At 31.7% G+C, this 13,658-nt stretch overlaps 1 protein-coding gene across 2 annotated transcripts; it reads right to left on the reverse strand.

The window, feature by feature from the left end:
- Window positions 1–4,425: 4,425 nt before the first annotated feature.
- LOC101213904 (serine/threonine protein phosphatase 2A 57 kDa regulatory subunit B' theta isoform) lies at window positions 4,426–9,442 on the reverse strand. 2 transcript variants are annotated; one of them, XM_004138416.3, is made up of 4 exons: window positions 9,093–9,442; window positions 8,832–8,967; window positions 7,037–8,360; window positions 4,426–5,207 (listed from the first exon to the last, which is right to left on the reverse strand). In XM_004138416.3, exons 3-4 carry the CDS (start codon window positions 8,249–8,251, stop codon window positions 4,848–4,850), a joined length of 1,575 nt encoding a protein of 524 aa, XP_004138464.2. In that variant the 5' UTR covers window positions 8,252–8,360; window positions 8,832–8,967; window positions 9,093–9,442; the 3' UTR covers window positions 4,426–4,847. The 2 variants fall into 2 exon arrangements, with proteins under 2 accessions (XP_004138464.2, XP_031743464.1); XM_031887604.1 differs by having other exon boundaries at window positions 9,132–9,440.
- Window positions 9,443–13,658: the final 4,216 nt, after the last annotated feature.

Here is a 13,658-nt window from a genome sequence, read left to right on the forward strand (position 1 = left end):
AACGGAATATGTAACCTAAGAGGAGTAGGAAAAGCGGAAAAAATAAAATAGAAAAATGAAGGAAAAAAAAAAAGGCGGATTTGTCGATGAAATTGAATTGGTGGGCCCGGGGGAGCCACAAATAGAACTACACATTCGGAGATAGAGAAAGGCTCTTTTTTTTTTTTTAAGCAATTTGCAAAGTAATTCCCAACCCTAAACAAAAAAAAATTAAATTTCATTACTAAATCAATCACTCTAATCTTAAATATAATTGCATCCCTTAATGTTATGATTTGGATAACAGTAACAATTATAAATTGTTAATGCTTTATTCCACTAGTTTTATTAAATTATTCAAGGCAAAAATGAGAGATTGCTACTGCTTTATTACAGATTTTATTGAAAATAAAGTTTAATCTATCATGCGTTAGGTCAAACACATTGGTAATAGCATATTACTTCCATATATGAAAGAATATTTTGCATATTCCATGGATCTTCTTCTCTAGTCTGTGCTGGTATTCTTTTCTTGCAAAATATATATATATATATATATATATATATATATATATATATATATATATATATATTATCTCTTAAATTAATATTTTCATATTGGTCATATTTATATTTTATTCATATTCCTTCTTAGGATTAGAAAAGTGTGTACATTCAATGTTTTGAGCTTAAGGTTTATCTAAGCATCAACTTTCATGATGTATTGGTATTGAGTTTGCTTGTGTTCTTTGTTGAGGTTCCCTACTAACCAATGTTGTTGTACTTGAGAGGTTTGAGAGGTTGTTCTTTTTTTCTATAGTATCTAGGGAGAGTCTAAATATAGTGAATGTCAGAAGATCTTTCTTTTAGGAGAGCCTAAGTGTATTGTATTGAAAAATCTTATACAAAGCTTGAAGAAGGATACCGTGGAAGTGAGGGGAACTCAAACTTAGGGGAACCTAACTTGAAACGTTGAAGAGCAAATTATACAGAAGTTACTGTATACTAAGTCGTCAAATAAATATTTTCATTCCACTTGGCACATTGCCTCCTAGTTGACCTAGCTGTGCATTGCTTTATAAATTAAAATTTTTATCTTTAGGTCAATAATCTATCATTTAGCCTTTGTGCTTCATAGTGTTCTTTACTATTTTTAGTCTATTTCCATGTCATGGAGACCAATCTCTATCGATGGTGAAGAGTTATCTCGATGTTTAGTCGCTAAGGCAAATACTTTTTAGCTTAGGTTAAGGGAAAAAAAAATTGAACCATATTGTATTAAGGCGTGAGGATTTGCAATTCTAACATTTCATATTATGAATGGTTGAGAGCTTGAGATTGATAGATGTGTATTTGAATCTTTATGTCTTGACTCTTGGATTATGCTTGAATTGATCACCATTCTCTAGTTTGGGTTAAGGAAGAAGATCATTTTATTAAGTTCTAAGGATTTATAATTATGATATTGATCACCTTATAGAATGTTTGATCACCCAAACACGATCATTTGAAATTTTTAGGGATCATAACCTCATCCAATAAATCCATAAACATTTAATTCCTACACATTTGATTCCAAACTTGAACATCAAACGTCCATATATCTATCAATTGAGCATTTTTAATCCCATGAGTTTACCTCTTCGATTTCTTTTTTTCTCATTTATTAATTTTCTCCTCTTATTTTTACATTCATTATTTAAATTTTAATCATTTTTCATGTTTCTTCTATAGTTTTTACATTTAATCTTACTCTATTTTTTCTTAACATATTGTTTTCTTATACTTTCTATTATTTAATCATCTTTCAATTTTTGTCCTTTTATTTATATTTTATCATTATTACAATATTGTTCATCTTGTTTCTTTATTCTATGAATGGAAATTAAATTATGTTGTCTAAAATTATTTTAAAATATCAACTTAAAATAATAAATTGACTAACAACTAATTTTTTAAAAAAATTAACTATAGAGTAAATTAATTGTAGATTTAATTTGGTTGAATTTAATCCTTAATTATTGCATAAAATTATTAAAAGTAATCACACAATTTAAACAAAAATATCATTTATGTATGTCAAATATAATAATACTATTCTAAAAAAGTTGATAACATTTTTTTACAACTAAACACAAATACAGTTATCTTTTAACCTTCCAGCATCTCATTTTCAGACGTTGTTTAATCAATTGATTCCTAAAATGTAATTAAATTCCTATACCTTGGATTATGTTTGCATTTATCATCCAAACATATTTTTGTTGTTTTTCTAGTAGTACATCGATTCATAATAGACAACATTTGCTTATGCGTTAATCCTTGATAACACAAATCAATCAAGACATGCTTACGTATAAATTGATTTGTTATTTACAATATTGGATGATGGGTTAGTTCAAGAATAAAATCAATTAGACTACTTAAGCACTACTTGGTGACTAATTGTCTTAACTTTCTCCTTAATCGTAATGGAGTATGAGATCTATGTTTAAAAACTGTGGTTCTGCCCAATTCATTTAGCACTTAGTCTAACTTAACGTCCTAATTAATGACTAAGTACTGATTTTGATAGTTGTGCTTTTAGTGCATGTCCCAATAAACAACTGAACAAGTGGGTGGATGGATATAAATGTATAAGTTAGACATTTCTCATTCATACAACAACTCACTTTTATTTTTCATGTTATTTACATCAATCTTGCAAAGCAAACACACAACCCCCTTCCTAATTAATTACCTTAACTTTGATAATTAATTAGAGTAAAACACGATATTTCATGTAGATCCCATTCAACCCTACTAATACTATAGATTTGGTTACATTTGGAGACAATTATAAATTTATTTGGTGGTTGAAAAGGATTCGGCATTTACTCCTTCTTCATTATTATTATTAATGACATAAACACCCAACCTACTAACACTATACAATGTTAATTATAAATTTATTTGACCCTTATTTACTCAATTTTAGATATTAAGATTCTTGCTAATCTAACTTAGTAGTTACGAACGTTACCAACTTAATTTAGTCATTACAAATAATCTTATTTCTCTTGAAATGACTCACTAAGTCCAAGAGTAGACACTTGGCTATACTTTTACCCATAACAACATATATCACATAACTCAGAGTTGGTTTTTTAGCATTATTACTTGGGAGTTTGAAATTTAGTACACAAGCATTTTAAACAAATGGATGTCATTTTAAAATAGTTAAATAAGATATATAAGATGACTTTGCAAAAACAAGTTGGTTTGAATGTTTTTTTTTTTTTTTTTTGAGTGTTTAAAGAGTGTTTAGGATGTTGATTTCGTTATTATAGCGAATTATTATTATAGTAGGTAGGTTATAATAATTTGTGTTTATGGTGTAAATCTAAGTAGGAAATAATAAACACAATGATGAGAAAAAATGGAGAATTAATAGAAAATAGTAAACATTGTAATAAAAGAAAAGAGATTTGAATTAATAATATCATGGACAAGCATAGGTTAGAACAGTTCATAAACAACAAAAATAATTTAATTGGAACCTCAAGTAAATAATATCATAGACAGCTTGTAGTTGGGGCCGATCACGATTTAAGTGAATCTCTTGTAACTTTCATTAGTATATGAAGAATTATCAAAATACCTTGTGCTACTCCATGGTTGTTGCACAACCAATTCTAACAACTATTGCTGATGACTAGCTTCATTGGCAAAGCATTTTTTATGACAATGTGACCATGGACGAGTTCCTCCCGCAACCTACTCCAATGAAAATCATCGTCAACTACCAATTTGTGAGTCTGTGACCATCAACTTTGTCAACCATTTCTAACATACCTCCCGTTAATCAAAGTGACATATAGTTACAAATGTTTAATTGTTGTCTTAAATTTGACATAAGCACAAAACAAACTTGTACGACTAAAGAATTCAAATCCCCTTATCATAGTGTTGTTAACTAAACTATATTTATAAAAACAAATAAAAATATAAAAGGTTCAAAATTTTAAAATAAATAGATAAACCCAATAATTCCAGCTAGGTTAGATGGTGCAAACAGTAAACTATAATTATGTTCCAAATACATTTGTAACATTTATAATAACTTGAACATTTTGATGTACAAAACCCAGATGGCCTAAAAGAAGGAAAAGGAAAAAGGAACTGAATCATGGGTTATCACCTCCCCTAATCATCATCAAGAATCTCACAACCAGATCTGACATAGGTGTCTTTTAAGCAAAGGGATAAAAAAAGCTTTCTTCTGTGTTTTTGCAAACATAGTCCAAACTCCAAACTCCAAACTAAAACATAAAGGAGGCAGATGATAAATATATTATATTTATAATATATATACCTCCCACTTGAATATCCTTTAGATTCTAAGAGTATATATCCTTTGCTCAAACAAATTGAAAGCCAAAGATACCAGAAAGAGACACAAAAACAAAAAAAGAAAGAAAGAAAGAAACTTCAATTACAGAAGCAGGAAACTACAAGGGACCATCATCCAGATACTGATGAGCACAATTATGAAAAAATTGAACTTCGTTCTTGCTTTTCACCCATTCAACAACAAAACAGGAATTTCCCAAGGATACCCGGCTCGGCAAACCCGAATCCTTCTCTCCCAATCACATATACACAGAAAATGCATGCAAAATAGAAAATTTGAGCTTTTATCATGAAATGCATTGCAGCAGCAATGTCAACTTTCTTGACTGCACCTCAATCCAATTTTGTCCAAAATGAGACCACGAATTTAATTGCTGCTGCTGTTGCTTTTGATCATATGGTGAGGTGATTTATGCCCACATACCCAATTTGGAATATCAAATCTGCTCAACACCCATTTGAAGATCTCTTGTTAGCTAGCCAGATGGTGCTCGTAAGGCTACTTTGGGAGTGACAAGGACTGCTTCATTACTCGCAGCTTTCAGGGCAGCTATCTCTTCTAAACGTTTCCACTTTGCCTCACGCTTTGATTTCATATCCTTCTCTTGTGTCTCCTCTTCTTGAAATTTGAGCAAACACTCCTCAAACAGCTCAGGGTCAGCGTCAGAGAAGATCTTTCGGACATTTTGTGTCAAGTTTTGTACGGCCTGGTTCCAGTGATTTCTTGAATTTCTCTCCAGCGCAGGAAATATAATCGGCAAAATGACTTTGCGGTTCTGCTTGATTAGGTTCTCAATGTGATTATTGTTCCACAAAAACAGAGTTCTTTCAGCTACCTGAAAACAAACAACATAAACATGGTGCAGTTTAAGACAAGGAATCTAGAATATTGATCTCTTTCTACTTGGAATCAAAATAATCCTCGGACTATTTTTTGACAATCAGCTCCAATAATAGCTATCTTTAAATGGTATTGGTGAATCCACAAGAATAATCTCACTAATCTAACAAGGAGGAATCTCTAGATTCACAGGATATCAAAATATTTGCCAGCAACATTCGCTGTTTCAGAAAGTGCACCTAGGCAACCACAAGGTGAAGCAAGCTTTGTGCACACTGAGAACCTTTCTACCTAAGTTTTAGCCATTTAGAAGGAAGCAAAAAAACCAAGGGAGAAAAGTTAGAAAACTCAACTGTTATGTATATATAATAACTCTGTTACTAAAACTAAAGCCTTAAACACAGCCTTCATTTCTTTTGGTCCTTTAGCCATAATACTTCTTCCATTTTTATCCATAACTTTCAAATTTTTTAGCCCCTACATTTGAGTAAAAAATTATTTTAAGCACTTTTTTGTTTACCAAAATGATATGTAGATGTCCAAGTAAACATTTCAAACTATACGTACTAAGCCTTATGTGGAATAAGGCTTACTTTATGATCTCAATTCTCATGCTTCATAATATAAAATTTTTATGATTTTCAGTCTACATCATCTTATTTAAAGCTCACATTTTTCCCATTCACACCTTGCAGCTACGCTCGAGCTATTGTTCCCTAGAGTACCTTGTGCTTTAGAAGAGATTACCAGGATGAAGAAAATAAACAAGAGTGCAGCTGTGAGCTGGGAGGTACCCCATCGTTTTCATTAGTTGATCAAGTATGAAATAAATATTCAAGTCATATATAAATTCAAAACTTGGATCCTGAAGTTCTAAAATATGATCTTACAGGTCAACTAGCAAACCAAAAAACCTATCCATATCACAATTTAGTTAATTTCTGTAAAGCCACAACAAACATTCTGTTTCTAAAATAATTTCAATTTGAAAATTAGGATAACAATTAAGTAATAATTTGGCCAAGCATATGGAAACATTGTTCTAATCAGCCCAAAAGAAAAGTGCATATTGCACTGTAGAAAGTTCTCTCAACTTTTTATATCCATTCATTTATGTATAATAAACACAAATCGATTTTCTGATTTCTTTTAAGAATTTTCAGAACATTGGGCATAAACAAATCTGAAACATTATTTAACGGGCACACTCAAAGGAAGTCTAATGCTGACTTTAATTTCCAGCAAAACCATGCCATTCTAGGGAAAAATAAATAAATCATCAGAATTCAAGGAAAAAGGCACTATTGAAGTAGACCTTAAACAGCCTGTCATGGATTTAGTCCAAGAACATATGGAATGATTTAGTGCATTAATTTGTACTTTGAAAAACAGTTTTAATTACCATTATAGCACACTGATTAAAAAAAACTGCTATAGAATATGCATGAATTTATATAAAGACCTTTTGACTCAAAAGCATAAATCCATCACAGGACAGGAGACCATACAATAACTGAAACAGCATAAAGTTTTTTCGACCTTATCAACTTTAATAGTCAAGACCATTGATCTTACACTCAGATCCCAGATATTGATTAAAAACAAAAAAGCATGCAAGTAAAATCGTTTGTGGACTAACTACCAAATTTTATATGTGCAAAAAATTGATAGAACAAAATAATAAGCATCAAATTTTGACTATTTAATACCTATTCTACTACTTCCTAGGGTAGAAACATGTTTGGAATTAAAAACCATCATAAGGCTAAAAAGGAGTGGAAGCTAGGAAACCGAGCAAAAACAAAAAGGATCCACATGGTCTACCTGAAAATGTGAACTGCTCAAGCAACGTCCAATCTGACGAAACAAGGGTACCATGCAACGCTGAAACTCAGCAGGTTGAGTTGCTTCCAACACTTCTTCAAGTTCACCTAAGAACATCACCTCCTTAGAACTATTTGTAATTGGCCAATATTTCAGTAAGCCCCTTATGATTGTATCAGCAAGCTTGCAATCTTTCTCCACAAATTGTGTTATACAGTAAGATAACTGCTGATGATACATGGGAATGCATTTAGGTTTGTGGAGAGGAATAAGTGCTCGAACCAGAAAAAGCTTATGCTCTTCTTTTAGAGGAAGAGCAAATCCATTGATTATACTTCCCAGAATCTCTAAAAGCTCTGCAATCCCATTATGCTTCTCAGTTTCAAAAACAAATCGATAGAAAATGTTGTTAATTGATTTCCTGATGAATGGTCTATGCACCATAAATTTCCCATAGATGCGGTGCAGAACTGTTTTCAAGTAATCCCTCTCTCTGGGGTCCTCAGAATCAAAAAGATCTAACAGCCTAAGAACAAATGAGTGATCAATGTACCTCTTTGCCAACTTTGCATCTGTTTCAGGTGATGCCACAAACCTGAGCAGGAACTCATAGACAACTTGTAAATGTGGCCATGCAGGGTCCATTGAGGGTTCCTCTTCTTCAAGATCAAAGGCTTCTAAAGCTTTGTTATCTCGTGATGGAATGGTAGGTGTTCTAAATAAATTTGAGGACACCATCTTTACAATTTCTTGTATGACATTTTCTGACAGCTTTCCATTGGCAGATGCAACATAATCAACAAGTTCTATTAGTGTTTGTCGTTTGATATCTTTTTCCTTTAGATTCTTTGATGGGTCGGTGAAATCAAACACCACACAACACATGTTCAGCTTTTTAATGAACAAACTCTGCTTCTCAGAATTTGGAACATCTTTGAAACCTGGCAGTGCCTCATAAGAAACTTGCGAGTTACCATTTGACTTTGAATTGAGGCCTTGAGATGGCTTACTTCCATGATTTAGTCCAACACTCAAAGTAGAATTGGGGCCAGAAAAAGACCCAGTTCCAGTGTTAGCGTGATGGTTAGCTGCTAAATCATTACTCCTCAAACTTGTAGAGGCATTCGAAGAAGAGATGGTCGTGCCTGCTCCTTCACGATGCTCAGTTGACTTGGAAGGTTTTCGTGGAAGCCTATTAAGTATTTGTTTAATCATGACTTCAATGGAAAAACAAAAGATTTTCCTTGTTCACTTCAAAACACTCACTAATTCTCACGTTGCTTCAAACCAGATACAGCTTCTTTTACATGGAACAATGAACAACCTACGACAAAACAAGAAACTCCCAAATGTAGTCAACCAAATTCCATCTTCAAAAAGATAGAAAGAGAGAATAGCCATAAGATTTAACATCATTTCAATAATAATAACAGTGACGCTCAGCCCTACAGGAAATGGTGCAATAAAATGAGGAAAACCTCCTAATTGAGAAACAAAATCTATTCAACACTTCAGTTATAAAATCTTTAAAATTTCATTTCCTTATTGTCATTGACTTCAGAAAGGAAAAGAAGTAAACAAAAAATGCCTACTCTACCATCGATAATATAACAGCAAATTTTCTCCTCTGGAGTTATACCAACAGGCCCAGATGACCAGATGCATAGGAAAATCAAATCAAATCAAAGAAAAATATTCAAAGATCGTTTTAAGCAGAATCACAAGACCAAACGCCATAAACATTGACTTCCATCTCTTGAACCACATAAAGAAGAGAAGGGCAGTAGGTAATCACCTCGCTCTCTTTGTCTCTCTCCTCCTCCTCTATTCTCCTTCACTTTATTAAGGTGGAGAAGATAAGCAAGTGGATCAAGATAGAACAAGATCTGGGCATGATCTATTGACCCACATAAATCTGCAGCAAAAGCAACCTGCAAAATTCCCAAAAAGCAAAGGGATGAGAAAAGTAAGGCACATTCAAAATAGATTCAAAATAAAAAACTGGAAGATGGGGTTGGGGAGAAAAACGGAAAAAGTGGGGTGCTAGGGAACTTACATATGAGGAAGTAAGATTAAAGAAGAAATTGTGAATTACATATTTAAAGAAGACATGGATGTGGATTTAGGCTGTGAAAGGGAAAACCCAGCTGCGCCTGTAATTAGAAGAAAGAAACAGAGAGACGAAGAAGGATAAAGAAGATGAGAAAACGAAGGAGATTGGAACCCAACCCAGTCAGTAGCAAAAAGGTTAGGTTAGAGAGAACAGCAATCCATGGCTGCTCTTCTGATCGTTGTTCCAATGCTTTGTTTAGCAAAAGAACAGTTTTTTGATAATGCCCTTTTCCATTTTCTTCCTTACTTTCCCTTCCTACTATCTTTGGAATTTCAACCTCAATCTTTTTTTTCTTTTCTTTTCTTTCTTTTTTTTTTTCTTTTTTTCTTTTTTTTTTTCTTTGTCAAATTTAGTTAATGTATTTATTTAATGACATATTTCATTTGGGTTTAATTAAACCTTTGGAAGAATTTCTTTGTTGAGTTTGAGATTATTACCTTAGCAAAACATATTGGCAGATAGTTGCTTTGCTTCCCTCTATTTTTGACTAATATCTCTATTCCTCATCAAAGTTTCGTAGAGATGGGGCAAAATGGACACCAAATACAAACATTGATGACATAAATTAAGCTCTCCAAATTTAATAAATTAGCCTTACCTTAATAGGTTTATTTGAAAATGTATTAATATTAAACAATATATGATTAACCTACTCATTTATAATTAGAAGAATGATAGTTTTTCCAACTTTGATGGATATCTTTATCACAAAATTTGCTTAAAGAAAATTTATTTAACTTCCATGTGTGAGTATTGTTAGGGAAAGAATATTGATGTAGTGTTTGTCATAAAAACCCGATGTAAGCTAGAATTAAAACAAGCTTTTGAGAAAGAAAATTTTCGTATAAAGGGATCAACATCAATCCTATGATTCCTCCTAACTTGTTCTAATTGAGGTTGGTTCAGGTTTCCTCGTGTGAAATAAGGTTGTTGTTCCCGATGGAAAGGATTGGCCTCGACCTTGCCTTCGAGGCGGAGGTGAGCCTGTCAACCCAACCGTCATTCCTCTTCACTTGTCTCCTTTTCTCTTAGCTGGTTCACTCCAATCTTTTAATCTTGGCTTGATTGTTGGATTTCATGTTTACTCCTTGGGTTTGGTACCCTTTTAAGGCCAGTAACTATTGATCCAAATTAACCCATAAACATAGTTATTTAATTAAAAAAAAACAATATAGTTCAATTCCTTTTATTTATGTGTTGAATAAGTTTATTTTTGAAAAAAAATTAATTTAAATTTTGAATTGTTGTTGCAAATCGGCTGGAATGCGTTGAGAAGCCTTAATGCATAGACTGACTGCTTAGACAACACGAGTGCTTCTTTCCCTGGTGAAATTTATATTTCGCCTTGTCTGGACACTTGATATCTCTCCTTGTGAATAACGCATAAGGATCAACTTACAAGAACTTGTCACGTACTAACCAATTCGCTAATGATTAGCTCGTCTTGTCAACACACCTATGACAAAATAGAAAGTAGTTAAGAAAAAAGGTTGAGTTGCGGATCTTCATTTCTTTAAAACGTTCTGCTGCTCTGCTCCTTTACGCAAACATATTTATAATTCTCGTCGTCCCTAGGATAAAACAATCAGGTTCTTCAATCAATTTTGCACTAGAAACTAATTGGAATCTCCACACTCAGCTAGACATTGTTTGCTCGAAAATCTCACAGATAAAGTTTTAAAGAAAGCTTTTCTTATTCTTCTCACATACACAAAATGAATAATGAAATGTGTTTTATAGGATGAGAACTAAGAGGGACGTTGGGAATTAATTGAAAAAATTAATTATGGAAACGTTGGTAATGAAGAAAATTAAAAATTGAGACGTTAGAGATTAAATGTACAATAGAATTCAAACTTTTGATTCTTGTATTAAAGATACAAATATAGTGTGTCATTATTACATCATATCATCGAACCATCTCACCTAGGATGGTGGCATGTACGTGAAGATTAAAACAAATCTTGTAGTCATCTCACCTAGGATGGCATATTGCTTGTTGAGATTAGTGAATCTAATCGCCTAACCATCTGACATCTAAGATGGCATCATGCAACTTATTTGCTTATCTTCACTCCTCTTCAAAATCACATTTAGATGAATATTTTGTAATAAGGACATCTTCAAAAAAAAATTCATCAACAATCTCCTACTTGAAAAAAATTTACTATCATGAACATTAGAAGTTGTATCGATTTTAGACCATGGACTAAACATTATATCGATTTAAATCATGACTTTCATAATTTTATCAATTAAAACTCTCATATAGACTTGGTATAAAAAATATATATATATTGTGTGAAACATATGATAGTTTCAAATCAAACTTCTAAGAAACAATTTTGATGTCTTATTAAGATTACATTTACGTAGGTGGACTTATTCAAATGGTAGATTAATAAAACTCAGAAGCAATAAGGACAATTCTAAGTAAATTAATAATTGATCAAAGGTTATATTGATTCACACAAAAAGTTTAGAAGCATAATTAATTTAGTTATTAGTCTTACATTATATAATCGTAAAAGAACATAATAGAGTATATAAATTAATACATTTTCCAAAGTTACAAATTTAAATTGATACAATTGTTAGTTCATGGTTTAAATTGACAACTCCAACCTTTTAATGATGTAAATCGACATTATTCCATTCTTATTTCTTTCGACTGTTGAATTCAAGAAGGGAAGCACGTGGGAGATTAAGAACTTGATTTGAATGGACTAAGAAAGGAAGTATTTTTCTCAAAAAAAAAAAAAGACATTTTTATGGAAACAAAACCTATTTAAAATAAAAATATCATGTGTTTGGTTACATGTTCTGAGAAGTGTTTACATTACTCTAAAGAATGACTACTAAACACTAGCTATGAATTAAAATTTTAAAAACACTTGTATTGGTTGAAGTTGGCCACAAGTTGTGGTTGCTAGAGTTGGTGGTTGGAGATGGCTGCAACCATAATTGCAAGTGGTGGTTGTCATGGTAGGTTGGCAATGGTGATCACTAGAGGTGTTAAGTGTAGGGTGGTGGTAACTAGTTGTAACCAATGGTAACCATTGTGAAATGGAAGAGAAGACCGGTAAGAATAGGGAGGAATTAACTATTAGACAATCAAACATTATTTTTCTAAAAATTGTTATCAAGTGTTATCTTTGGCTTCTAGACTTAGGTTGCAATGGTAATATCAAAAATGATAAAATAATAATCGAAGGAGAAAAGGGAACGAGTAAGCAATGTAAAATGAAGAAAAATGGTTTGGGTCCCACATAATCGTAATTACGGATATTACATATCTTGGAATCAATCATAACTGAGTACGATAAAAATGGTAGTCTCACTTTTGATTCTCATTACAAATTTAGATAAACAACTCCAAACATAATTCGTTGAGAGCCACATTTGTTTGATTACGATTGCTATGTATAAGATACACTCTTAGTTTAATAAACTTACTTGAAGTGTTATTCAATTCTATTCACCCAAACATTTTTGTTTCTTGTCAATACAATAACACGAGTAGCACATAATTCATATCTCTGACTCGTTAGCCAATGACATACGTCTTAATCAATTAAGTGATACTCAAATTGATCATAAACTTATATTGAACGAACTAATTTAAGAATAATGTGACACACTTACAAATTATGATTTATATGATCAATTTAAAAAATACCATAACCTAAAAAGTCAGTGTTTGCATTTAATCATACTATTTAGTCACATGGGCATCCAATTAGATATGGTTAAAATATTTGACTCAAAATTATCAAAGATATGTTCGGACAGTAGTAGTTGAATGTTAAAGTTGATAATTACATAATCACTATATCAGTTAAACTGTGTTGTGTTGTGTTTTGTTATATCTGGTCGAGTTGATTTATAGTCACATGTTAACTACTTTATTGTTTTTTTTATTTTTGAAATAATAATAATAATAATTGGATAAGGAGAAACAAAAACCCTAAAAAGAAAAAGAGGGTTGAAATAGTGAATTGTATGATGTTGGCAAAGTGTAATGATTCTCCATAACCCTCATTGATGGAAATTTAGATTTACAAATCTCTTCCTCTTTTAAACCCATAAATATTCACTCCCACTTTTCAACCCTCTAATTATATAATCTATTTTCTCTTCAAGTTTGACACTCTAATTAATGCCAAAAATCAAGCAAAATCAAACGGCTTACCATTTTATCAACATGTCTAGGGCATTTTTTTTAATGGTTAATAAAACTATTTTTGTTTGTATTTAAAATTATTCACATCGTCACATGTCCGAATTGATGTAGAGCCACCAATGTTTTTTAAAAAAAGTTAATTATAAAATAAATTTTAAAAAATAGCCACCAATCTTTTTTATGGTGTGATTGAGGGTTGAGTTCGTACACCATAACATCGATTTAAACAATGATTACCAACTTTTACATCTTTGAGTTGAATTCATTGTTTAAATAAAATTCATTGAAAAAATAATTTTTTTTAAAACATCTTATTTAATCACTCA

This window comes from Cucumis sativus, chromosome 6 (assembly GCF_000004075.3).
Source record: "Cucumis sativus cultivar 9930 chromosome 6, Cucumber_9930_V3, whole genome shotgun sequence".
In the NCBI taxonomy this organism is placed as follows: Eukaryota; Viridiplantae; Streptophyta; class Magnoliopsida; order Cucurbitales; family Cucurbitaceae; genus Cucumis; species Cucumis sativus.